The sequence below is a fragment of the Protopterus annectens genome, chromosome 9.part0, assembly GCF_019279795.1.
Source record: "Protopterus annectens isolate FY-2018-M chromosome 9.part0, PAN1.0, whole genome shotgun sequence".
In the NCBI taxonomy this organism is placed as follows: domain Eukaryota; kingdom Metazoa; phylum Chordata; order Ceratodontiformes; family Protopteridae; genus Protopterus; species Protopterus annectens.
Genome location: NC_056743.1, coordinates 1,709,338,303 through 1,709,365,820, shown reverse-complemented (window position 1 = coordinate 1,709,365,820; position 27,518 = coordinate 1,709,338,303). Strand labels below are relative to the sequence as shown.

General features: G+C 41.3%; 1 protein-coding gene across 5 annotated transcripts in view; it reads right to left on the bottom strand.

Moving 5' to 3' along the window:
- RAVER1 (ribonucleoprotein, PTB binding 1) overlaps window positions 1-27,518 on the bottom strand; it is a 2,969,353-nt gene that overhangs the window by 1,674,410 nt on the left and 1,267,425 nt on the right. For 4 of the 5 annotated variants that reach the window (XM_044084574.1, XM_044084577.1, XM_044084578.1 and 1 more), the window contains exon 7: window positions 12,646-12,732. The exons of the other annotated variant lie outside the window; for it this stretch is intronic. In XM_044084574.1, coding sequence (XP_043940509.1) covers window positions 12,646-12,732 — 87 coding nt within the window. The remainder of the gene's footprint in view (window positions 1-12,645; window positions 12,733-27,518) is intronic. 5 annotated transcript variants of the gene reach the window in all.

Genomic DNA, 27,518 nt, shown 5'->3' with positions numbered 1-27,518 from the left:
CAGTGTCACTGCTCAACAGAGGCACAGCAAAATAATGGGTATAGTTCCCCATACTAAAGGGGTGGCGTAAGCCACAAAACTATGGGCTAGGCTTGTAAATGCCCTCGGGCAGATAGCCTAGTATGAACCTATGAACCTATGAACCTAAGAAAAATAACCAGAGTTCCCGAAGAAGTATTCCAAAATTTATGAAAATCTGGACAAAGCAGTGAAATAGTACAGTTGTGTACACTTACCATAAATGTAGATGTTCGAGTGTATTCACTGTTGCAGTCATTAAATTTGGGTAATCTGCTGGCAGGTTGCCCTCAGTCGGCCTGAATTCCAAAGTCTTGGGTACTGCGTCGGTTGCTGTCTTCTCTTACATGATGTCAGGTCATCAGGGGTATAAAAACAGTCAATGCCATTTTCTTTAGTTTTTCTTGCCCCCAATTGTCAGGTGCCCTCAAAAAGGTAGCAAAATTATATATATATATATATATATATATATATATATATATATATATATATATATATATATATATATATATACACACACACACACACACACACACACACACACACACATCAACATAACCTTACCTTCATCTACAAGCAAATACACCACATAGGTTGTAGAAGATAGAGAAGGAAAGAAACTTCAGAATGACAGGGGGGATGGCGGGAGGGTAACCAGGACTGCAACAGTGAATACACTCGAACATCTACATTTATGTTAAGTGTACACAACTGTGCTATGTTCTTCATGTTTCACTGTTGCAGTCATTACATTTGGGTAGAATCCCAAAGCTATGGTTGGGAGGCTGGAGCTAAACAGCATTAGGTGTGGCTATAAGGCCCTGCAGCACTGCAGTAGCAAAGCCTGCCCTAGACTTAGAGTAGAGAGGCAAATGGTAATGCTTTGTAAAGGTGTGAACAGAACTCCAAGTAGCAGCCTCTAGAATGTCTTTGGTTGGTACTCCTCTGAGAAAGGCTGCTGAATTAGCAGCAGCTCTGGTGGAATGAAACCTAATGCTCTTGGGCACAGGTTTACCATGGTGTAAGTAGCAGAAACGGATGCAGTGGCTTATCCACTTTGAAATTGTATGCTTTGAAATAGCCTTTCCTTCTGATCCTGCAGCATACGACACTAGTAATTGCTCAGTTTTTCTTAGAGCTTTTGTCCTGCTCAAGTAAAATCTTAGCTGTCTGTGTACATCCAAGGAATGCAGAGTTCTCTCCCCCTTGTTCTGCGGATTTGGATAAAAAGTTGGCAAATGAATTGTTTGGTTAAGAGCCACACTGGAAACCACCTTGGGCATAAAAGTAGGATTTGTCCTCAGAGACACCTTGTCTGGGTAAAATATGATAAAAGGCTCTACAGCCATGTGGGCCTGTAGCTCTGAAACTCTTCTTGCTGAAGTAATTGCTAGTAGCAGAGCTGTTTTCCATAAGAACTTTAGATCAGCGGCAGCAGCTGGTTCAAATGGAGGCAGGGTGAGCTTTTCCAACACAACTGAGGTCCCATGCAAGTAATGGTGATCTTTCTAGGAGGCTTTAAATTTTTGGCTCCTCTAAGATACATTACAACATTACAAGCATTACAACATCCAGATTGACAAACTGACTAACGAGGTGTCTATTTTGGACACAGGTTTAAAAAATGATTTAGATTTTGAGCGTTACAGATTTGACTATGCCCGTATTTTTACGAGCATAGACCTGTTTGTTGAAAAATCAAAAGCAACCAAAAATAAAAAACTAATGAGAGACAGATTATCGTATTCAAATAATACAGCTTATATGAAATTAAGTGGTTCATGTACCACTATTGTTAAAGACTTAAGGAATGAGAGATTGGACCAACATTCATTTTTGAGTGAGAATGACCCTGACTCTGCTCCTGACGACACAGAGGGCCAAGGCCCGAGACGTAGTAATAGAATACAAGCTAATGGTCAACAAAAATGGTCCCCCTCAATATGTGGGCAATAGACAGTACAGCTATAAAAACAACTCTAACAATGGCTGTTTTTTAGGGCCGCGGAACCCCAAGTTCCAACAGAAGAAATGGAACAAAATGCCTCTAGTAACTTGTGGAACTGAACTTAGTAGATCAACACAAGACCTGGAACAAATGACTGAACCAACTGTCCCAAAAATAACTGCGCTAGATGACCCTTACAACAACAAGTTGAAAATACTCACTAACAAAAAGGGTGACTAAGATTTACAACTTCTCGAGCATCAACTTAGATCCTTGTTTAATTGAACTGCTAGCTTATGGGAACACTTTTGTTCCTACAAGGAAATGTAATCTTCCTAAAACTATTATAGATCTAAAATGTTTTGTCAGGAAGCTTAACCTTCACACTATGTTTGACAATACTAACGTCATCAACGACTTTAAACTAAAACTAGCTAGCATGTTTAACCCTCCTTTACATACTGGGTTAGCTTTGTTTGAAAAAGCATGTGAGGTTGACATTAGGAATTTATGTTATGATGACAGAGTGACTAAAAAGTGTTTTGATTATAACACCTCAGTTGAACAAATTAAATGTCTTAAACATCTTTGCTCCTCAGCAACAAGAGTTGTTAAACCAGACAAAGGAGGTGGGTTGGTTATATTTGATAACCATACCTATATAGAAAAAATGGAGAGTATATTATCTGGTGCAGCTTACACTTCATCCTCAATTAATGAGATGAATATTTCAAAAATGAGGATTAGAGGTTACTTTAGAGACATGTTTATTGGGGGTAAAATTGACCTAGACACATATAATTACATTGACATCAACATGTCGAAAAACCCTGTGATTTTCGGTATTCCGAAAATCCATAAGAATTTACATAACCCACCAATGCGTGCACTAATTGATAGTCGTTTATCAATTACTCACCCTTGTGCACAACTAGTTGAAACAATCCTTGCTAAATATTTGAAATTAATTCCAAACATATGCAAGGATTCATGGTCTTTCCTCAATAGTATGAATAATATTGATTTTGACAACTCACTTAACTTTCTCATGGTTGACGTCGTTGACCTCTACACATCCATACCACATTTAAAAGCAGTAGAGTGGATTTCTCTAATGCTTAGTGATCTTGGTGCTTCAAATAATGAGATGGATATTGTCTCTGAACCTTTAGACATCATCCTAACATCGAACTACTTTATGTTTAATGAGAAAGTGTATCTGCAGAAACAAGGTATAGCAATGGGGTCACCATGCGGAGCTACCGTTGCTAACCTATTTATGGCGCATTGGGAAAAGGTGTACCTGTTTGAGAACACTACTATGAGTAAAATCAGATTATATACTAGATACCTTGATGATGTGTTTATTTTGTTTGATGGGAATGCAGTTGAAGCTATGACATTAGTAGAATACTTCAATGATTCCACTTCTTTCCTAAAATTTACATCTACATTTTCCACTAATGAAATAGACTATTTGGATGTGAAACTTTTTAAGGATGTTAACAACTTAGAATATGTTTCTATGATTCATAGAAAACCAACTTACTGCAATTCCCTCTTACACTTTAAAAGTTCACATCCTTTTAGACAAAAAAGAGCCATCATTAAAGGACAACTAATAAGAGCAGCAAGGATGTGTAGTAGGGATACGGCATTTGACAATGAATGTAACAACCTAAGAAGTATGTTTATAAGTAGAGATTATCCATTAGACTTGTTCTTGGAACTTCTGGAAGAAGTTAACAACAAACGATTGAATGGTGTTTATCTCCCCCTTCTCAAGAAGAGTACTATAGAAGGGGATATCGCCACTTCTTGTGTAGAAGCGAGAGAGCAAGCTTTAGCACTAGGGAATACCAACAAAAGAAGTGACCCAAAGAACACAGAATCTTTTAAAACTAGTTTTATTTCTACTTTTAGCAGTAATTCTTTGGATATTCAATTAATTCTAACGAAAAATTGGCACTTCATTTTGAATAATGAAGAACTATTTGAAAAACTAGGCGACAGACCTAAGTTTGTATATAAACGAGGGAGTAACCTAAAATCTATTCTTGAGAACAACAATAGGTCAAACAACAACATAAAGTTTAAAGGTTGCACACAGTGTGGGTTTTGTAAGTATTGTCAGTTTGTTAAAACTTGTAGCTCATTCAAAATTAGTAGTAGGAAGTACTACATTAACTACAAACTTAATTGTACTTCTAGGTCTATTGTTTACTTGGCCTTATGTAACTGCTGTTTAGCATACTACGTAGGTAAGACTGATCGTAGGCTACGTGACAGGGTTTATGAGCATTTGTATGCAATAAGAACTAAAAAATGTGAAAATGCTCTAGCAAAACACTGTTTAAAATATGAGGGACACTGTTTTTGCTTCATGGCTATTGATGTAGTACCACAGTCTATGAGGGGTGGACCAACTAACATTCTATTAGAGATCCGGGAATTAGAATGGCAACTACGGTTGAATTCTTTTTGTATCCCAGGATTAAACGAAAACTGTAATATCTCTTGTATATTAAAGATGAGGAATTACTTGAGACAATAATGTAGTTAGGATCTAATTGTTATATTATATGTCACTCATCTCATTCATCTCATTCCAATCTTTTAAGGTTTAAAAAATCAATTGATTGTTTGCCGTATTTTATATTACATGTCATAAGCACTTATACTTTTTAAATATTTTTTATACATTTATATGTTTTATTTTTTATACAGGATAACACATTATCTTTTAAATTGCAAACAACTTGAGTATAACATTCTTTAGGTTGTCAGTAAATTTGTTTTTGTAGCCGACACTTTTTAGGCTTTAAAAGGGGTGTTTCTGGCTCATTTTTTCTGTTCATTTTGTGATGTGTTCACATTGTTATGTGGCACAAGATGCACAGTCAACTAAACTTTTTAACACGTAACACTCTTTTACAAGTGTTTCAGTTGTGAAAACACTTGAGTGATTATTCTATTTAAGTGCATTTTGCGTGGCTTCGACATAGTGTCTCTTTAAATGTATGTAACTATTAAACCACGCTATGCACGTTTTGTTTATAAATGGGCGGTAATTTTTAAAATGGTTTTGTTCTGAAGAAGCTGTAGTAATACTACGGCGAAAACGCTCTTTCTTTTTTACAAATAAAAGCGTTATTCTATTAGTAGCACGTCTTCTGGATTTACTTTCTTGGCAATATTTGGAAGGACTTGCGACTGAGTGCCTGGCCTTTGCTGGATTAGGAGGTGGCTGTTTTCCGTTTTTCATCAGTTTGTTTTCAGTTTGAGTTGAGTTTCCTCTAAGATACTGCTTTAGTAAAGGATGAGAAAAGATTGGTGGCTCTGTATTGTAATGAGCCGAAATGGCAGAGGCATGGATTCTGATTGATGAGAAAGATAGGCCTTTGTCAAGCATCTCAGTTAAGTATTGTAATATCTGAGGAATATTTGGTTATGCTGTATCAGTTCCTTGTGCTTAATTCCAAGCACAGAATCTCTTCCATTTGTCAGCATAAGATTTTCCAGTACTAGGCTTTCTGGCTTCCAAAATGACATCCATCACAGCTTTACTGAGAGGTGTTGTTTGTATGACTACATGATTAGCCATGCTGCCAGGTTCAGTGTCTGTAGTTGATTGTGCAGGATCTGATTGTTTTGCTGGGACAGTAGTTGTGGTCTTTGAGGCAAGGTCCAAGCTGGGTACTGACCAAGTTCCTTAGGAGTGAAGTACCAGTATTGGCAGAGCCAGTCATCTTTGGCTTCTCTTGTCTGACTTTTAGGAGGACATTGGGTAGAAGAGGCAGAGGAGAAAAGGCGTAAACTGATAGATTTTCCGACTGAAGGATAGGGTGTCCACTTTCCATGCTTGTCTGTGATAAGTCCTTGTACAGAATCTTTTCAATTGATAATTTTGAGAAGAGGCAAATAGATCTATGTCTGTGCTCCCTCATTTCTCTGTTATCATGCTGAAGACTTGTGGATTTAGTTTCCACTCGTGAGGATCCATAAGGTTCTTGCTTAAATCGTCTGCCAGAGTGTTTTGTTTTCCTGGCAGAAATTGAGCCTGAAGATGTATTTGGAAAGTCAAGGCTGTGTCCCACAGTGCCATGGCTAATCTGCAAAGGGGGTATGAGTGTGTGCCCCCCTTGCTTGTTTATATACCACATGACTGTGGTGTTGTCCTGGAAGAAGTAAGTCCTTGAAGGCTGTTAGGGCATTTTGAACAGCTAGCATCTCTTTCTGGTTGATATGTAGATGCATTTGTTTTGGTGTCCATAAGCCCTGAATGCATCTTCCTGCCATGTGGGCCCCCCAGGCATAATCTGATGTGTCTGTTGTTAAGGTATGGCTGGCAGGAAGGGGTAGAGTGAAGGGCAGTCCTATGGTTTGGTGATATGCCTTTGCCCACCATATAAACTCCTGTTGCAGGCAGGGAATGAGAGGAATAATTGTTTCCAGACTGTGTGAATGTTGACTCCATAAACTTTTTAGGTACCATTTTAGTTTCAACATATGCAGTCTTGCATATGGAATTAGTAGGATGCAGGATGCCATGAAGCCCAGAGCCTGCAGAATTTGCCTTGCAGAAGACTGGGTTTTTGTTGATGTCAGTTTGAAGTAAGCAGTCAGTTGCCTTTGCTTGGGGTAAGCCATCTGGGCAGTTGTATCCAAGCTTGCACCCAGGAAAGTTATCTTTCGAGAATGTACCAGTTGTGCTTTCTTTTTGTTTATTGTGTACCCTAGGCATGTTAGAAGCCTTTTCACAAATGCCAGGTGTCGAGGAAGAGTGTCCTTGTTCTCTGCTTGAATGAGACAGTCGTCCAAGTAAAGATATATCTGTATACTTCTTTGTCTGCAAAAAGCAATTATTGGTGCCAGGCACTTTGTAAAGATCGTGGCGCAGTAGATAAGCCAAAGGGCAGTGCAGAGAATTGGTAATGCATTAAGCCAGCCTTGAATCTGAGGTATCTTCTGTACGATTGTCTTATTGGGACATGCAGGTATGCCTCTTTTAGGTCTAAAGTCACCAGCCAAGCATTCTTACCCAGCATGGGCAGAAGCTGCTGCAAAGTCAGCATTTTGAATTTTGGAATGTCCAGGTATGTGTTCAAAATAGATAAATCCAGTATTGGCCGCCTGGCCTTGTCCTTTCTGGGTACCAAGAAAAGTCTTGAGTAAAAACCTTGTCCTTTTTCCCGTTCTGGTACTGTCTGAATGGCCCCCATATCCATGAGGGACGTAACCTGTTTCTGTGCCTCAGCCCATTGATTTTTTGGCAGATCTGGCTAACCATTTGCCATTGGCAGAGTGTGGAAATGGAATCTGTATCCCTGTGATACAATGTTTAGTACCCACTTGTCCTGGGTTATTAACCGCCAATTTTGAGCAAAAAGTGCTAATTTTCCTCCTATGGGTGCTGCCAAAAGATAAGTGCTTAGTGTAGGCAGGGGGAAGTCATTGGGATTGCTTTCTGCAGGTTTGCGCTTTATCGCCCCCAGATTTGGAGGTGGAAGCGCCCCATTGCTTTGAACTGTATGAAACTTGCACCTGGTATCTGGAACCCTTAGGGCGCCTGGATTTGCCCCTTTGAGCTCTGTCTGACACAGGAAAGGACCAATTTTTTGTAGGCCAGTGCCTACTGAATCTTGGTGGCTTGGTTAAGAAGTCTTTAACAGTTTGCATAGACTTAGCTTTGTCTTCCATTTTCTTTAAAACCTCTTCTGCCTTAATACCAAGCAGAGAATCATGCTGTAAAGGTGCATCTAGCAATTTAGCTTTAACATGATCAGGCAAATTTTGTTCCTGTAACTAGGCAGGCCTCCTAATCACAGATCCAGTAACTGCGGCCCTGCAGGAGGCCTCTAAGGAATCAAAACCACATTTCAAAGTATGCTTTCCAATTTGTTCAGCTGCATGCAGTAAGTCCTGCAATTCTTTATTTTCTGCACATTCTGAAATCAACATCGTTTTCTGTTTCAGCAATCCCATAACATGTTGTTGGTATTTAAGCATATGAAATTGACAGTTTAAGGCCCTGATTGCCAAGGTTGCAGATGTATAAACCTTTTTCCCCCATCTGTCTAGTGCCCTTGAATCTCTGTCAGAGGGGGTAGGATTTTTTGATGTTGAGGCCTTAACTCCCTTTGGACCCTGTGAAATAGTTTCAGGATCAGCAGCAGGGTTTCTAAATAAAAATTTTATGTGAGTCAGGGACCCTGTAATATCTGTCAGGCTTACTGGGAGCCGGAGGTAAGGAGTCAGGGGTCAAGCTGGACTCCGAAAACACATCATCCACAATGTCTAAAACAGGGGGAATGGCTAAAGGCTTGTGCTGAGGGAGGAGGGGGAAATCCCTGAGCCTCTTTTTTGATTCTGAGAAGTCTTGACTCTCCCAGTGAAAATGCTCCCTCAAAATATGCAAGGTTTCTCCAAATGAATAATCCTCAGGAGGAGATGCATATGGAATAGACTCCTCAGCATCAGAATCCTCATAGGGAGGCATAGATAATTCCTGATCAGAAGAGGAATCAGAAGAAATAGAAACCTGATCTGAAGAGTCATAATCAGTGTCTTGCCTAGGTCTCTTATCCGGAGGGGGATGGGTAACCCCTGATCAAGGTAATAAGGTCTTCAGCCATTTTGATAGTCTGTTTTTTAGGAATAGAGGGCTGTGCATGTGGCTCATGCATTGGTTTTTTAGATTTAGAAGTTGCTTCTGTCTTTGGTTTTGCAGCTGTCGGTTTGATATACAAATGTTGAGGTCTGAATACACCCTCAGAAACAGGTGCCTGCTCAGCGGCCCCGGACCCATCCGAGGGAGATACATCCATCGGTCCAACACCCGGAGTATCTTGCGGCATGCCAGACTCCACATGGGTGTTGGTAGAGGCCTGCGACTCGAAGGTAGCGGGTATCAGGGGCTGCGAAAGTACCTCACTGACTACCGGCGAACAGGCGACTGGCTTAGGAGAAGCTTTGTCGTCAGTTTTGGATCTCGACTGCCTTTCTCTGTCCTTTTCTTTGCATTTTTTATGTTCTCCGGTAGTCGGACTGCTATCCAGCGACATTTCTGGGTAGTTAAATCTGTTTCCAAATACTTTGATGCAAAAATATACCAACGCTTAATAGTGCGTTGGTTAAATATAGCACAAAACCGACAGCCAGGCACGGTGTGATCAGGGCCTAAGCAAGGAATACAGTATAAATGGAAATCCTTATGAGGTATTTGCTTCCCACAAGTAATACAATTATTAACTTTTTCTGACATCTGTAAAAAGCAAGAAAAAAGTTTCCCCAATGGGGTACTTAGCTTTAGTGGAGACTTCGGTTCTGAAACTCAAACTCGAATATTTCAGTAGTCAGCCAACTGGCACTTCCGAAATATTTCTGCTTCGGGCACCGCGTGGCAAGAAAGACTAAAGAGAATGGCGTCGGCTGCATGTTTTATACCCCTGACAACCTGACGTCATGGAAGAGAAGACAGCAACCAACGCAGGACCCAAGATTTTGGAATTCAGGTGACTGAGGGCAACCTGCCAGCAGATTACCCAAATGTAATGACTGCAACACTGAAACACGAAGAACATGTGGAAATCAAGAGAGAGAGAGAGTCCAAATGGAAATATTTATGGAAGACTTATTTATGACAAGGTTAGAGGTAGATGAGGCTCAACAACTAAGAGTTAAGATAGTGACGGATGAGATAAAAACAGTGATGTATAATCAGCCTTTAAGAAAGTCTCCAGAACAGATGGTATTCCCATTAAATTTTGGAAATTGAGGGGGAAGAAAGTGATAAAAACTGGAAGATTTTGTTTGAATGTATTTTAAAAGAAGGGGAAGCACCAACATCTTAGAAGTGTTTATGACTATATTAGCTAAAAGAATGGCAAATGTGTTGTTAAAGTTGGTAGATATTGATCAGTGTGGTTTTGTGAAGAAGAGGCAAATATCTGACATTAATAAAACAATAATGATTCAGACTGAAGCAGAATGTAAGAAAATGCCTTTGTTGTTGATGGATATTGATGCAAAAAAAAAGCATTCAACATAGTAAGATGGGATTTTCTGAATAGGACATTAGAAGCATTTGCATTCCCCGATACAGTAAGGATCTATATTATAAGACCAAAAGTTGAAAATCGCGAACGCTGTAAATGTCGAAAATGCCGGACCTCGAAGTGCTTTTTGTGTGATCGCAGTACAGTGAAGATTGGAATATTTGCCCTTTCCTCTGAAGTTGGTATATATATTTAGTGGGGTAGCAAGTTAGAGGTCCAGCATTTGACATTTACAGCGTTCACAATTTTCAACTTTCAGTCTTATAATATAGACCCTATAATAATAAGTTTGATTACAAGGAGAAACAAAGGAATGTAGGCAAGAATTAAAGTGAGAGGGCTCCTCTCAGATAAGCTGTTTTTGAACAGAGGAACCAGGCAGGGGTGCCCTCTTTCCTCTATTTGCTTTATATTTACAGACATTGGCAAAGAAAATAAGGGACTCAGAAATACAAGGATATACTTAGTATGGTAATCAAGAAAAGTTGGCCTTATTTGTAGATGATATTTTTTTAGTTGATAAATTCAGAAAAGAACATATTTGTAGAACATTTTGAAAGAGTTTCAAGTCTTTTTGGGATATAAAACTAATGAAGATAAAACAAAAGCTACAGCTGTAAATTATGTATCCACACATGAATTGGTTCAACAATCCCCATATTTATGGGGACATGATAAGATGAAGTTGAAGTACTTAGTAGTATGGATTAAAAAGGCTTCTGTTACGACAGCTAATGATATGTGAGAATAGACTAAAAAGACAATACAAAATTGAGAAACTGGAATCTCCTATTTATCGATATGGACAGTTAAGATACAAGCAGTGAAAATGTTTTTAGTCCCTTATGCCTTGTATATAGCTCAAGCATACTTCTATCAATGCAAGGATAACTTGTGGATAACTAATAAAGAACTTAAGGAATTCATCTGGGAGGGAAAGTGGGCAAGAGTTAAGGAGGATAAGTTGATCCTTCCAACAGAACAAGGTGGTTCAGGTTTACCTGATTTAAATGGATACTTTAGAGCTACACAGTTAAGTTTCATATATATATATATATATATATATATATATATATATATATATATATATATATCTATAAAACACAAGCAAAAATTTATAATTCAAAGTGGAAAGGGATGATGATGAAGCAAAGGGAAGTTCAATAAATAGAAACAGAGTGGGATTTTGCATGTAGAACCTAAGAATACCAACTATATATATATATATATATATATATATATATATATATATATTTTTTTTTCGGCTACTACTTTATGAATATAAGAACTAAGCCAATATGAGGATAAAAAAAGGAGATTTTGCGAATAGGATGACTGCAGGTAGGGGTATGGAAAATAGGCAAGACAGAGCTGGAATTTACTGGAGAAACCTGTCAAAGGAACTAAGATGATGGCAGCAACTAATTCAAGCAGGAAATGTAACAGTGGGATGAGGCCAAGACATTTGTACTGCAGGTTGGAGACTGCCTTCCCTCTCAGGACCAGAGTATAGGCAAAGAAAAAGGGAAAGCGGGATTTTAAGTGAAAGACCTGCTCTGGTAAAGTATGAAGTTGCATCAAGAACAGACGCAGCTGTTAAAAGGGATAATTAGTAGGGAATATAAATATTACATAACTATAGGAATCATCAGTAGAGGTCTGAAAAGATTGGGAGAGAGACTGGAAAAGCAATTCACAAGAAACCAATTGGAAGACATATGTATGGCTCCCAAATATGCAACAAAATCCAGAAGATTTGGGATCTTCGCTTGGAAGAGTTTGTACAGGTATTTTATACCCCAAGCAGACTCGGGCAAACACAGCAAATGTTGGAGTTGTGATGGATAAGAAATAAGTAACTGGGGAACATATGTTTTGGGTATATAATGAGTTGGCAGATTTTAAAAATACCCTACAGATTACTATATCAGAAACATCAGGTGAACAAATGGTTGTAAGTAAGGATTTTTTTTTTTTAAGCTGGGATACAGGATCTGAATTGGTAAGGCCTTATTAAGTTTAATTCTGTTGACTGTATTTGAAGTATTGAGTATTATAAAAGAACTGGAAAAGTGAGCTTTAGAAAAGGGAAGGAGCAAATTACATAAACGTAAATGGAAATTGTGGAAACAATACACAAAATGTTCAGGATGAGGAGGAATGAGGTTTAAGGGAAGGCAGGAATTCTGCAATTTTTTGTAGTGTTGGGCTGATGACAGTAGTAGTAGTAAGGAAAATATATGTGATGTACTTTGTATTTAAACTGAAAAATGTTAAAATGGTTTGTTTGCTTTTCTGTTAAAGTATGTTTGACTATGACTTGAGAGATAATTTTTAATAAAAGTGTCAAAGATCAAGGAAAAAAGATTTTATCACTATAAACTCCTGTAAAAGACCCGAACATACCCAATACGGATCAGTATTCTATCCAACAAAACAAATCAAAATCACATTATAACAATCTCCAGACACTACAAATGTCTCCAAGTGAATACTAAGCAAGCATCATTAATGGGCAAGCTGGTTTTCCATGGCTACATGGCAAGTCAGTAAACCCCATTCATATCTTCCAACTTATCACACAGTCTACCAAGATTACCACATAGTGTGCCTTCCACTCACACTGAGGAGCGCCTGAATCTCCTTGTTCTGCAAAAGCTGTGTCCACAACTGGTTCTGCAGTAGTAGAGGGCTTCCAGGTAATACATTCTGCAGTTACAAGCAAGGCAAGCATGAAGGGAAGCAGAAAGAGAAAAAATTTGAATAAGCCATTGGCGTCAAGAGCATAGCAAATATCAATGTGAGTTTTGTGGTCCAAAAGACTTGCACAAATAGCAAGTTGTACAGGGCATACAGAATGGGTTGCTGACAGTTTAACTAATAAACATTTGTTACACAATCAATTAAACAACAGAGAACGCGGCCTTTAAAAAAAGCAACAAAAGTGATACGAATCAGCTCCATAGCACTGATGAAGACTAAACAATGGCTCAAATAATTCAAGGCACTAACTGGTTATTCTGATAAGTCCAATCACTTAATGAAAATGCTGCTGACACTACACTTACACTGGCAGCAAACCCAACAGGAAGAGATGCAAGAAAGAATCCTTAAAACAGGAAAAAAAAATCAAGAAGGGAGAAAGTACAGTTGTGCCTACTTACCAAAAACTAAATTGTAAAAGTGTATTCTCTACTAGGAGTAATAACAGCTTAGGACTTCCTGCTGTGAAAGCCCGCAATGTGCACAAATAACAGATTCATTCTCCTGGCCCAGCAGACACCCTCCACTCAGATGTCAGGATAGAAGTGTTGTTGGCCGATGCCATTTTCTCAGGTCTTTCTTGCCCCCAAAGTCTAAAACCCCACTCTCCAAGCCCTAGGCCAGAGGCACAACCACACTTACTGTCTCCAGCAAAATTATGGCAAATGAGACCTTTTGGATAATTTAGATGGTGAGGGGACCTAAAGTAGTGGGATACAGGGAGCCCACTCCGACTCATGGATATGACAAATAGGATAGAGGGTGGGAAAGACTGCAACAGTGAAGATGCTTGAAGATCCACGTTTGTGTTAAGACACAACTTTACTATATTCAATGTGTTTCAGTGTTGCTCTTATACCAGAGTACTTGCAGCGGAGAGATTCTCTACCCTGAGGTGAATGCTACCAAAAACAGTTTTCCATGATAAGTTTTTCATCAAAGGAAGGAGAAGCAGCACTCAGGGAGGAGGGCCTTAGGTGGATGACACCCTTGATGAACTATTTCATCATAGGCTGGGAATACAGATGAGGACGCACTACAGATGGCAACATTATGAATTTTCATTGGGAATAAGATACGACTTTCTCAAAAAGCTCAGCTAGATAGGTCAGAAAGTACAGTTTTGTACCTACCATAAATGTAGATGTTCGAGTGTCTTCACTGCTACAGTCATTACACTTGGGTTATCCTGCCGTCAGGCGGTCCCCGCAGTCGGCCAGAGTTCCAAAGTCTTGGTCCGGCGTCGGATGCTGTCGCTTCTTCCCTGACGTCAGTGCGCCAGGGGTATATAAGATGCAACCAATGCCATTTTCTTCAGTTTTTCTTGCCCCAGACGTCAGGTACCCCCAAATAGGTAGGCAATACATATTGCTAATAAAACATACATAAAAAGTAAAACCAAAATCTACAGTTACCAGCAAATACACCACATAGGTAATATAGGGTAGGAAAAGTGTAGATACGTCCCAGTTAAGAAAGAGGGGATGGAGGAAGGGTAACCTGGACTGCAGCAGTGAAGACACTCCAACATCTACATTTATGGTAGGTACAAAACTGTACTATGTTCATCGTGTTTCACTGCTGCAGTCATTATACTTGGGTTGAATCCCAAAGCTGAAGTTGGGTGGCTGGTTCTAGAGAGGATTTGGGGTGGCTATGAGGCCCTACAGCACTGCAGTGGCAAAGCCAGCTCTGGTTTTAGAATAAAGAGCCAAGTGATAATGTTTGGAAAAGGTGTGCACTGAACTCCAAGTTGCAGCTCCAGGTATCTTTGGTAGGTACTCCTCTAAGGTAGGCAGTTGAAGTGGCTGTTGCCCTGGCGGAATGTGGCCTAATGATGCTTTGTACAGTTTTCCCATGCTGTGTGTAGCAGAAACGTATACAGTGTCCTATCCCCTTTGAAATGGTCTGCTCTGAAAAGGGGCCTCCTGGCCTCCAAAATGACATCCATATCAGCTTTGGAGAGAGGTGTTGTTTGCTTGACTAAGTTATTTGCCATACAGCCAGGTTTAAGGTTTTGAGCTGGCTGTGCAGGATCTGATTGTTTTGTTGTGTCAGAAGATGAGGAATTTGAGGTAAAATCCATGGTGGGTCTTGAGCTAAGTTCTTTAAGATTGGGTACCACTGCTGGCGTGGCCAGTCTGGGGCAATCAGAATCATTTATGGCTTTTCTTGTCTGGCTTTTAGGAGTATTTTTGAAAGGAGAGGCAGTGGTGGGAAGGCATAAACTTTTAGGCTTTTCCAGCTGAACGAGAGAGCATCCACTTTCCATGCTTGTGTGTGGTAAATCCTTGTGCAGAATTTCTGTAGTTGGCAATTCATTTGGGAGGCAAAAAGATCTATGCCTGGGCACCCCCATTCTTTTATCATCATGCTGAATACTTGTGGATTTAATTTCCACTTGTGAGGATCCATGACGTTTCTGCTTAAGTCGTCTGCCAGAGTATTTTTCTTTCCTGGCAGGAACTGTCTTGTAGATGAACTTCATAGGTTACAGCTGTGGCCCACAAGGTCATGGCTTGTCTGCAGAGGGGATAAGAATGAGTGCCCCCTTGCTTGTTTATGTACCACATAACTGTGGTGTTGTCTGTCTTTATTAATAGTTGTCCAGGATGCATAAGGTCCTTGAAAGCTGTTAGGGCATTTTGTACAGCTAGCATCTCTTTTGGATTGATGTGAAGATGTCTTTGGTCTGCGGCCTACTTGCCCTGAATACATTTTCCTGCCATATGTGCTCCCCAGGCGTAAGCCGAAGCATCTGTTGTTAGTGTCTGCCTGGCTGTGTGTAGAGTGAAAGGCTGTCCCTTGTTGTGGTGATATGCCTGTGCCCGCCATCGAAACTCCTGTTGTAGGCATGGAATAAGTGGTATTACTGTTTCCAAACTGTGACAGTGTTGAGTCCAAACACTTTTTAGGTACCATTGTAATTTCCTCATATGCAGTCTGGCATATGGTATTAGAAGTATGCAGGACGCCATGAACCCCAAGGCCTGCAGAACTTTTCTTGCAGGGAGTTGGGTTTTTGTTGCCATCAATTGAAAGTACTGAGTCAGTTGTCCTTGCTTGTCTGGCGTGAGATAAGCCATCTGGGCCATTGTATTTAAGCTGGCACCCAGGAATATTATCTCTTGTGAGGGCACTAGTTTTGACTTCTTTTCGTTTACTGTGTACCCTAGGCAAATTAGCAGTCTCTTTACAAACGCCAGATGCTTTAGAAGGATGTCCTTGCTCTCTGCTTAAATAAGGCAGCCGTCCAAGTAGGGATATATTTGAACTCCTTTTTGTCTGCAAAATGCAATTACTGGTGCCAGGCATTTTGTGAAGACCCTGGGTGCAGTAGATAAGCCAAAGGGCAGTGCAGAGAATTGGTAATGCATTGAGCCAGCTATGAATATGAGGTATCTTCTGCAATTTTGTCTGATAGGGACATGCAGGTATGCCTCTTCGAGGTCCAAGGTAACAAGCCAAGCTTTCTTGCCCAGCATGGGAAGAAGCTGCTGTAGTGTCAACATTTTGAATTTTGGAACATCCAGGTAAGTATTTAGAGTAGAAAGGTCCAGTATAGGTCTCTAGGCTTTGTCCTTTCTGGGGACCAGGAAAAGTCTTGAGTAAAATCCTTGTCCTTGTTCCTGTTGTGGCACTTTTTGAATAGCTCTCATGTCCATGAGGGCTGTAATTTGTTTTTGAGCCTCTCCCCATTGATTTTGTGGCAGGTCTGGCATTCCTTTTGGCCTTGGTAGAGTGTGAAAGTGGAACCTGTAACCTTGAGAGACAATATTCATCACCCATTTGTCTTGGGTGATTACATACCAATTTTGTGAACAAAGTGCGAGTTTTCCCCCTAAGGGAGCTGCCAAACGGCAAGTGCTTGGCATTTGAAGGTAGGGGAGTCATTGGGACTGTTTCCTAAAAGGTTGGGACTTGTCTTCCCCTCCTTTTGGGGGTTGAAGCACCCCACTGTCGTGGTCTGTAAGAGCCTTGGGGCTGAGATCTGCCTCTTGGGCATCTGTATCTGCCTCTTTGTGGTCTGTCTGACACTGGAAAGGACCAATTTTTAAGGCCAATTTCTGCTAAATCGAGGTGGCTGTAACTGTAAGAAATCCTTCACTGTTTGCATAGATTTTGCCTTATCCTCCATTTTCTTTAATACCTCTTCTGCCTTAACACCAAATAAAATATCTTGCTGTAAAGGAGCATCCAATAATTTTGCCTTAACATGATCAGGTTAACCTTGTTCTTTTAACAAAGCATGTCTTCGAATAAGAGATCCTGTAACTGCTGCTCTACAAGAAGCCTCTAATGAATCAAAACCACATTGCAGAGTATGTTTTCCCACTTGTTCAGCTGCATACAATAAATCCTGCATTTCCTTGTAGTCAGGATGTTCTGAACTAGTAAGCATTTTCTGTTTTAACAGAGACATTAAATATTGTTGGTATTTAAGCATGTGAAACTGGCAATTTAAAGCCCTTACTGCTAAAGTTGCGGAAGTGTAAACTTTCTTCCCCCATCTGTCTAATGCTCTAGAATCCCTGTCAGAGGGAACTGGATTTTTAGCCGTGGAAGCCTTTACCCCTTTGGGACCCTGGGAAATAGTTTCTGGGTCAGCAACAGGGTTTTTATAAAGAAATTTGTGAGAGTCAGGGACTCTGTAGTACCTGTCTGGCTTGACTGGAGCAGGGGGCAAAGAATCAGGATTTAAACTGGATTCAGAGAACACATCATCCACAATATCTAACACTGGCGGAATAGCAAGGGGCCTGTGCTGAGGCAATAAAAGAAAGTCTCTGAGCCTTTTCTTGCATTCTGAATAATCCCGGCCCTCCCAGTGGAAATGCTCCCTCATGGTATGTAAAGTTTCCCCAAAAGAGTAATCCTCAGGAGGAGAGGCTGAAGGGATTGATTCTTCAGCATCAGAGTCCTCATAGGGGGGTAAAGTGTATCCCTGGTCTGAAGAGGAATCAGAAGAAATGGAAACCTGGTCAGAGGAATCATATTCTGTATCCTGCCTACGCCTTTTACCAGGAGGGGGATGGGAACCCCTGATCAGAGTAATTAGGTCTTCAGCCATTTTGAGCATCTGTTTTTTAGGTATGGAGGCCTGTCCAGGTGAATGCTGTACTTGCTTCTTTGTCTTTAATGGACTTTTAGACTTGGTTGTTGTTTTGATGGTAAGCTGTGAAGGTCTGAAAACACCCTCAGAAGCCGATGCCTGCTCAGCGGCTCCGGACCCATCTGAGGGGTTAGCAAGAAAGACTAAAGAAAATGGCGTCGACTGCATCTTATATCCCCCTGGTGCACTGACGTCAGGGAAGAAGCGACAGTAACCGACGCCGGACCAAGACTTTGGAACTCTGGCTGATTGCCGGACCGCCTGATGGCAGGATAACCCAAGTGTAATGACTACAGCAGTAAAACACGATGAACATCTAATGTCCGATTAGCTAACAAAGATTATTGGCCTTTGGTCTAGCATGAAATAGTCAACCTTTTCCATTTTAAGACTTACAATTTTCTCATACTGAGTTTTCTGGCCTCTAACACACCCTTGTCTAACAGCTGGCCCTGAGGAATAAGGATAAAATGATCCAAGCTGCCAGCTTCATGATGTTCTAGTTGGGGTGTATGGTGGCTCCTTTATTCTGTGTCAAAAGATCCACCTTCTGTGGAAGTAGCCAAGGTTCTTGTCTGTTCATGTTACGTAACAGAGAGAAAGTATAGTTGTGTACACTTACCATAAATGTAGATGTATGAGTGTATTCACTGTTGCAGTCATTACATTTCGGTAATCTGCTGGCAGGTTGCCCTCAGTCGGCCTGATTAACAAAGTCTTGGGTCCTGCGTCAGTTGCTGTCTCTTCCATGACGTCAGGGGGTATAAAACATGCAGCAGACGCCATTACATCAGTTTTTCTTGCCCCAGATGTCAGGTCCCCCCAAAATGGGGAGCAAAATATATAAATATATATAATTAGAAACACAAAAATATACCTCCAAACAAAAGCAAATACACCAAAAAGGCTTTTAAGCATAGTAAAAGAAAGAAGAGGTAAAGTAAAAGAAAAACAGGGGGTTGGAGGGAGGATAACCAGGACTGCAACAGTGAATACACTCGAACATCTACATTTATGGTAAGTGTACACAACTGTACTATGTTCGTGTTTCACTGTTGCAGTCATTACAATTGGGTAGATTCCAAAAGCTAAGGTTGGGAGGATGGATCTATACAGGATTAGGAACAGCTATAAGGCCCTGCAAAACAGCAGTGGCAAAGCCAGCTCTGGATTTAGAGAAAATTGGTAAGTGATAATGCTTGGTGAAAGTATGCATTGAACTCCATGAAGCAGCTTCTAAAATATCCCTGGTAGGAACACCTCTGAGAAAGGCTGCTGAAGTAGATGCAGCCCTGGTGGAATGAGATCTGATCCCCTGGGGGATAGGTTTTCCATGGTGCTTATAACAGAAATGAATGCAATTGATTATCCATTTAGAAATAGTTTGCTTTGAAATGGCCTTTCCTTCTGCCCCTGCAGCAAATCCTACCAGCAGTTGTTCAGATTTTCTTTGAGATTTAGTCCTGTCCAAGTAGAATCTAAGCTGTCTGTGTACATCCAATGAATGCAGAATCCACTCTCCCTTGTTCTGTGGATTGGGAAAGAAAGTTGGGAAATGACTGATTAAGAGCCACACTGGATACCACCTTGGGCATGAATGACGGATTGGTCCTGAGTGACACCCTGCCGGCATGAAAGATGATGAAAGGCTCCACTGCCACAAAGACCTCTAATTCAGATATCCTTCTAGCTGAAGTGATTGCTAAAAGGAAGGCTGTTTTCCAGGAAAGAAATTTTAAGTCTGCAGTTGCAGCTGGCTCGAAAGGAGGTAGAGTGAGTTTCTCCAATACAAAGTTAAAGCCCCAGGCAGGGGTTGGAGCTCTCCTTGGTGGTCTCAGGTTTTTGTCCCCTCTGAGATACTGCTTCAGAAGAAGATGAGAGAAGGGGGGGGGGTCTGTGTTGCATTGAGCTGAAATGGCTGAAGCATGGATATTTATGGAAGGAAAAAGACAGGCCCTTGTGAAGCATCTCAGTTAAGTATAGCAAAATCTGAGGTAAATTGGGTACTGCTGTGCTCATCCCTTGAGATTTATTCCAGGCACAGAATCTTTTCCATTTGTCAGCATAAGATTTTCTAGTACTAGGTCTTCTCGCCTCCAAAATGACATCCATCACAGGTTTGCTAAGGGGTAATTTAAGTGATTAGCCAAGCTGCAAGATTCAATGTTTGGAGCTGAGGGTGCAGAATTTGGTTCTCCTGCTGAGACAGTAAGGAAGGTGTCAGGCAGGTGCCACAGAGAAATGTGTGACACACTGCGCAGGAGAGGGTACTAGTGTTGGCGAGGCCAGTCTAGAGCAATCAAAATCATTTTTGGTTTGTCCTGTTTGACTTTTAGAACTTTGGAGAGCAAAGGCAGAGGGGGAAAGGCATAGACTGATAGGCTTTTCCAGCTGAAGGACAGAGCATCCACTTTCCAGGATTTTTTGTGATGAGTTCTTATGCAAAATGTGTCCAACTGGTAGTTCTGGGGTGAGGCAAAAAGATCTATGTCTGGGCTCCCCCATTTGCGTGTCAACATGTTGAAAATCCGTGGTTCCAGTTTCCATTCGTGAGGGTCCATGAGATTTCTGCTTAGTTCTTCTGCCAGCACATTCCGCTTCCCTGGCAAGAATTGAGCTTGTAGTTGTACTTGGTAGCTCAAGGCCGTGTTCCACAATGCCATGGGTAGTCTGCAGAGGGGGTAGGAATGTGTACCCCCCCCCCTGCTTGTTTATGTACCAAATAATCGTGGTGTTGTCCGTCTTTATCAGTAATTGTCCTGGCTAAAGGTAGTTCTTGAAGGCTGTCAGTGCATTCTGCAGAGTTAACATTTCTTTTTGATTGACATGAAGGTGCATTTGATTAGGGCTCCATTTGCCCTGAATGCACTTCCCTGCCAGATGAGCCCCCCATGCATAGTCTGATGAATCTGTAGTTAGAGTTTGGGCGGCAGAGGGTGGTGTGAATGGCAGTCCCTTGTTTTGGTAGCAGGCCTCTGCCCACCATATGAACTCTAGGTGCAGGCAAGGTATGATAAGAATCATTGTTTCCAGGCTGCGACAACGTTGACTCCATAAACTTTTTAAGTACCACTGAAGTTTCCTCATATGCAGTCTTGCATATGGAATTAGAAGAATGCAGGAGGCCATGAACCCCAAGGCTTGCAGTATTTTCCTTGCAGATAGCAGGGATTTTGTGGTCACCTGTTTGAAGTAAGTCACCAAATGAATTTACTTTTCTGGGTAAGGAAAGCCATCTGGGCAGTTGTAGTCAAGCTTGCACCCAGGAATGTAATCTTTTGAGAGGGTACCAGTTGAGATTTCTTTTTGTTTATGGTGTACCCTAGACAGGTTAGAACTCTTTTTGCAAACGCCACATGTTATAGAAGAATGGCCTGGCTTTTTGCCTGAATTAGACAATTGTCCAGGTGTGGATATATCTGAATATTTCTTTGTCTGCAAAATGCAATTACTGGAGCCAGGCACTTTGTGAATACCCTGGGTGCAGTAGACAAGCCAAAGGGCAGTGCAGAGAACTGATAATGCATGTAGCCTGCTTTGAAGCGTAGGAATCTTCTGCAAGATTCCCTGATTGGGATATGTAGGTAAGCCTCTTTTAAGTCGAGAGTTGCCAACCAGGCATCCTTGCCTAGCATAGGAAGTAACTGGTGAAGAGTCAGCATCTTGAATTTTGGAATGTCCAGAAAGATGTTTAGAGTAGACAGGTCCAGAATTGGTCTCCATGATGTCTTTTCTGGGTACCAGGAAAAGTCTGGAATAGAAACCTTGTTCCTTTTCCTCTTCTGGTACTAGCTGAATGGCCCCCATGTTTAGGAGGGAAAGAATTTGTTACTGAGCCTCTGCCCACTGATTTGGGGGCAGGTCTGGCCACCCATTTGGAGTTGGCAGCGTGTGGAAATGAAATCTGTATCCTTGGGACACTATGTTTTACACCCATTTCTCCTGGGTTACAAGTTGCAAGTTTCTTGAATGAAGAGCCAGTTTTCCCCACAAAGGGGCGGCTAAGAGGTAAGTGTTTGGTAATTTCAAAGGGAAGTCATTGAGACTGTTTACCATAGGGTGGTGCCTTGTTGTTTCCAGATTTGGAAGTGGAAGCACCCCATTGCTTAGTTCTGAAAGTCCCTTGGGACTGAAACCTGGTGCTTTTGGAATGTCTGGGTTTGGCCGTAGTGGCTCTGAAAGGAGCTGGAAAAGACTAGTTCTTAGTAGGCCAATGCCTACTAAATCTAGGAGGTTACACTTGTAAGAAATCTTTCACAATTTGCAAAGATTTAGCTTTATCTTCCATCTTTTTTAGAACTTCTTCAGCCTTATTGCCAAATAGGCGGTCCTGCTGTACAGGAGCATCCAAAAGTTTTGCTTTAACATGATCAGGCAGAGATTGCTCCTTAAGCCAAGCATGCCTTCTAAGCACAAACCCAGTAAGAGCAGCCCCGCAAGAGGCCTCTAAAGAATCAAAACCAAATTGCAAATTATGTTTGCCAACTTGTTCAGATGAATGCAATAAATCCTGCAAATCTTGATTCTCCACACAGTCAGAAATCAACATCATTTTCTATTTAAGCAATCCCATGATATGCTGTTGATATTTTAGCATATGAAATTGACAGTTTAAAGCCCTGACTGCCAAGGTTGCAGAAGTATAAACCTTTTTACCGCATCTATCCAGTGCCCTGGAGTCCCTCTCAGAAGGGGTAGGATTTTTAGCAGTAGAAGCCTTAATGCCCTTGGGCCCCTGAGAAATAGTTTCAGGGTCCGCAACAGGATTCTTGAAAAGGAATTTGTGGGAGTCAGGAACCCTGTAATTCCTGTCTGGTTTGCTAGGGGCTGGAGGCAAGGAATCAGGGGCCATACTGGATTCCGAAAATACATCAACAATATCTGATACAGGAGGTATAGCCAAAGGCCTATGCTGAGGAAGAAGGAAATCCCTAAGCCTCTTTTTGGATTCAGAGAAATCCTGACATTCGCGTGGAAATGCTCCCTTAAAGTATGCAAAGTTTCCCCAAAAGAGAAATCCTCGGGTGGAGAAGCAGAGGGAATGGAATCCTCTGCATCAGAGTCCTCATAAGTAGGTATGGACAAATCCAGATCATTAGAAGAGTCAGAAGATTCATAGTCAAATTCAAGCCTAGGCCTCTTGGGGGGTTGACTACCCCTGATTAGAGTAATTAAATCTTCAGCCATTTTGATCATTTGTTTTTTAGGCATAGGGGCCTGAACATGCGGCCTGGGTGTCGGTTTTTTAGACATAGAATGAGATTTAGGCCTTAACAGTGAAGTTGGAGTCTGTGTAATATGCAAATCTGTAGAGGCCTGAATACACCCTCAGAAGCCGGTGCCTGCTCAGCGGCTCCAGACCCATCCAAGGTAGAGACATCCACGGGTTCCTATGTGAAGTATCTCGTGGCATTCCGGACTCCAAATGGGTCTCAGTAGAGGCCTGCGAATCAGAAGCAGCAGGTATCAGGGGCTGCGAAAGCTCCTCACTGAGTACCTGCGAACTGGCGACTGGCTTAGGAGAAGCGTTGTCTGCAATTTTGGACCGCAACGGCCTGTCTCTGTTTTTTTCTTTGCGTTTTTTTCGGTATTCCGGTAGTCGGATGGCTAACTGACGTCATTTCTGGATAATTAAACAGAGAACCAAAATATTGTGAAGCAAAAATATACTGACGACTGAGACTGCGCTGATCAAATAAAGCACAAAACTGACAGCAAGGTACGCCGTGGTCAGGGCCTAGGCAAGGAATACAGTACAAATGAAAGTATTTGTTTCCCACAAGTAATACAATTAACTTTTACTGACATCAGTAAGGAGCAATAAAAAGATTCCCCAATGGGGTACTTGGCTTTTAGTTGAAGACTTCAGTTCTGAACCTCGAAAACTAAAATTTCAGGAGTCGGCCGACCGGCACTTGTGAACTGCTTCTGCTTCGGGCACCGTGCGGCAAGAAAGACTGATGTAATGGCGTCGACTGCATGCTTTATACCCCCTGACGACCTGACATCATGGAAGAAGAGACAGCAACTGACGCAGGGCCCAAGACTTTGTTAATCAGGCCAACTGGGGGCAACCTGCCAGCAGATTACCCAAATGTAATGACTGCAACAGTGAAACACGATGAACATCTGATGGTACCTTGGCCAAACTGGTGCAATCAAGATAATCCATGGTCCTTCTGACATGACCTTTACAAGTAACCTGGAAAAGACAGGATAGGGAGAGAAGGCATACAGAAGCAGACCAGTCCATGGGATGAAGGTGGTTGTCCTTCAGGCCCTGTTGTCCGTAGTCCTTGAACAATACTTTAACTGCTTGTTTTCTTTGAAGGCAAAAATGTCTACTTCTGGCACACGCATTTTCCTGCGATTGTTGCAAAGATGTTTTATTTTTCAGCATGCAGTCATAGGGGTAGGAGATCTGCAACAGACCTTCTCAAGTGACCTGCCAGTTTGTTGCTTTGTCCTGGAAGGTATTGTGTTATCAGGTATAGCACTCCCATTCCTTGTGCTGCCTCCCAGAGCTGCACAGCTAGACGTACCTCCATTTAAGTGCATTACTGCCACCTTTATCAAAGGGATGTATTGATCATACAACTTTTTGAATGCAATTAAGCCACTGTACACTACCAACACTTCCTCTGTTCCTTCCGGTTGATGTCTAAGCCTAACCCTGGCCTTGTACATGAAGACTGCCAGAGTCTGTGCCCCAGAACAGACATGAAGTATCTGAGGTGAAAATCTATCTCCCTATGCAACATTAAAATTGTTCTGCTGGCAGGCTTTTATCCATCAATAAAACTGTTTTAACCACAGGAGAAGCTGTATTTTGATGCACAGAGGATGTCTGCATTGGCACCACACATTTTTCAAGAACCACTTTATTTTCCTCACATGCAGTTGCAAGGGGAATCATAAGAATGCAGGTGGCGATGTACCCCAGAGCTCTGAGGATTTCTTTGTTCTTCGATGATTCCTGTGAGGCTACTGATATGAAAAAGCACCTTTCCTTGGGGGAGCAAGGCCATTTGTTTTCCCATTCCTAGTATGGCTCCTAAGAACACCAGTCTGTGGGAGGGAGTAAGACTGCATTTCTTTATATTCAGAGAAACCCAGCTATGAGACATGCCACAGTCTGGTGAAACAAGCTTCCAGCTCCTTTATTAAATTTGCCTGAATTAGAAAATCATCCATACAGCAACAGATCTGCACACACTTCGACCTGAAAAAGCAACTGCCGAAACCATACATTTTGTGAACAGTCTAGGAGGAGACGAGCCAAAATGCAATGCACAGAACTGAAAATGGTTCCCACCTGCCCAGAAACAGATACCTCTGTGTTCCTTTACTATGGGGATAAGAAAGAAAGCATCCTTTAGATCTAGGTTGACCACATTAGCCTGAAGGGAAAACATCAATAGGAGTTTTTGACGAGTCAGCATTTTGAATCTAGGGATGACCAGGAACTAGTTTACTCTTGATAAATCCTGGACTATTCTCCAGGATCTTTCCTTTCTTCATACCAGGAAGAGATCTGAGTAGTACTTGGTTCATTCCTCACTTGGGGCGAATGGTTCTATGGAGCTCTGTTCTGGTAGTAGCTTGACTTGGAACTCAGCCTCCCTGATCTGGACTTCGGGGAGAGATGGGATGCCTATAGGCCTTGGGAAGGAAGTAAACTGCAAGTCGTATCTTGTCCTTATGATATGATAGTCTGCCATATAGTTTGCTTGGGGGGGGGGGGCAGGGAGATGCTCAGCTGAGTCATGGCTGCTCTTTGCTGGACCCCAAGGGAGGGGACTGCTAGGTCTAGAACATTGGGTCAGCTTATCTTCTTCATTGCCTATACAATCACATTCTCCTAGTCCTCCGTCCTTTCTGTTTAGGCTGGGAAGCAGGAAAGGACTATGGCTTAAGTAGGGTAATTTCTACCGAATCTCAGTGGTTATATTCATTTGCAGTCTGTACGGACTTTGCCTCATCTTCCAGTTTAAATACTGCTTGAGCTTTGGATCCAAACAAAAGATCCTGAAGCAGATGCCCTGCTAGATGATTTCTAAGGATCAAAGCCACAATATAAAGAATGTTTTGTAACATGAGAACAACAGAAAAAAATCTAAATTCACAGCAGCTTCCAAATAAAACCTGTAATCCACAAAATAAAGCAGCTTTTCAGGCAAAACAATAAAGCCCTGAGCAGGGCAAGCTTAGAAAATTGTGAAAAAAACCACGGACGGCTCAGCACACTTCAGTTCACTTTATTCCACAGAAAAACAGCACATTAACGCTCCACCATACGTTTTCGTTTTAAAAATCACTTCCTCAGATGTGGGCTGTTCAAATTACTAGTGCTTTTATACCATTCACTTAATTACATTGATTAGGTTAATTAATTAATTGAAAGGTTAATTTAGTTTAAATCCAAAAACTTTTCTTGTTGTATCTCTCTGTGTTGCCACAGTTAAAACACATTTAATATTACAATGTTGGATGAATAAATATGTATGAATAAAAAATATGTTTTAAATAAAAGTCCTAAAAACACTTCACTACAAAGAATAAATTATAAAGTAAAAATACTATTAGAAACCCATTTAATAGGACTCGGTGGTTAAAATTACCAACTTGAATATTTGCTTTAAATGGGCGACCACGGTGGTGCAGCGGTTAGTGTTGTCGCCTCACAGCAAGAGGTTCTCTTGTTCGATCCTCGGCTGGGGTGCCTTCTGTGTGAAGTCTGCATGTCCTCCCTGTGGTCGCGTGGGTTTCCTCCAGGCACTTCGGTTTCCGCCCACATCCCAAAGACATGCTGTAGGTGGATTGGACATGCTAAATTGGCCCTAGGTGTGAGTGCATGTGTGTGTGCCTTCTGTGGAAGGTTGGGCGCCGGGCTGGTAACTTGACACTGTAAAAACTCCACTGCCAATCATGAGCGGACAGGTGATCCACTGTGGTGACCCCTTACCAGGAAAAGGTAGAAAGAAGAAGAATATTTGCTTTAAATAAATTTGGTATTCCATCTAGTCGATAAATCATGAAATAACAGGCATTGTAGTTTTTATAATACCTGTAATTTCACGATTTAAGGTAAGACAAACTATAGATAAGGAATGGAATACATTTTTAGCATTTACTGACTTAGAGAAACTAAAGAATGAAAAGCTAAGAGTAGTTTATAAGAATTCAAGTAATTTAAAACTTTTATTGGAAAATGGTACAAACCAAGAAGTTCAGAGATGGAGAAAAAGGAAGGGAACGTTTAAATGTGGACATTGTCAACAGTGCGCATACATTAGCAATGCAGAAAGTGTATTTGGAAAGCAGGGGAATCACCCTGGAAGGCAAGGATTTTAATAATTGTGACTCCCTTGGGCTTGTATACTTAGCGAAATGTCAAACCTGTGAGGCATTCTATATAGGGAAGACAGAACGCAAGCTCAGGAGAAGGGTATACGAACATATGTATGACCTAGAAACGAACAGACTAATACATTGTACAAACACAAAGCTGTGAAAATGCATACTATACATTTTTTTGTGATAGAAAGGGAGGAAAAAAGTGGCAGAGGGGATTTATGGGAGGAATGTTTGGAGTACAGAGAATTATGGTGGCAGATAA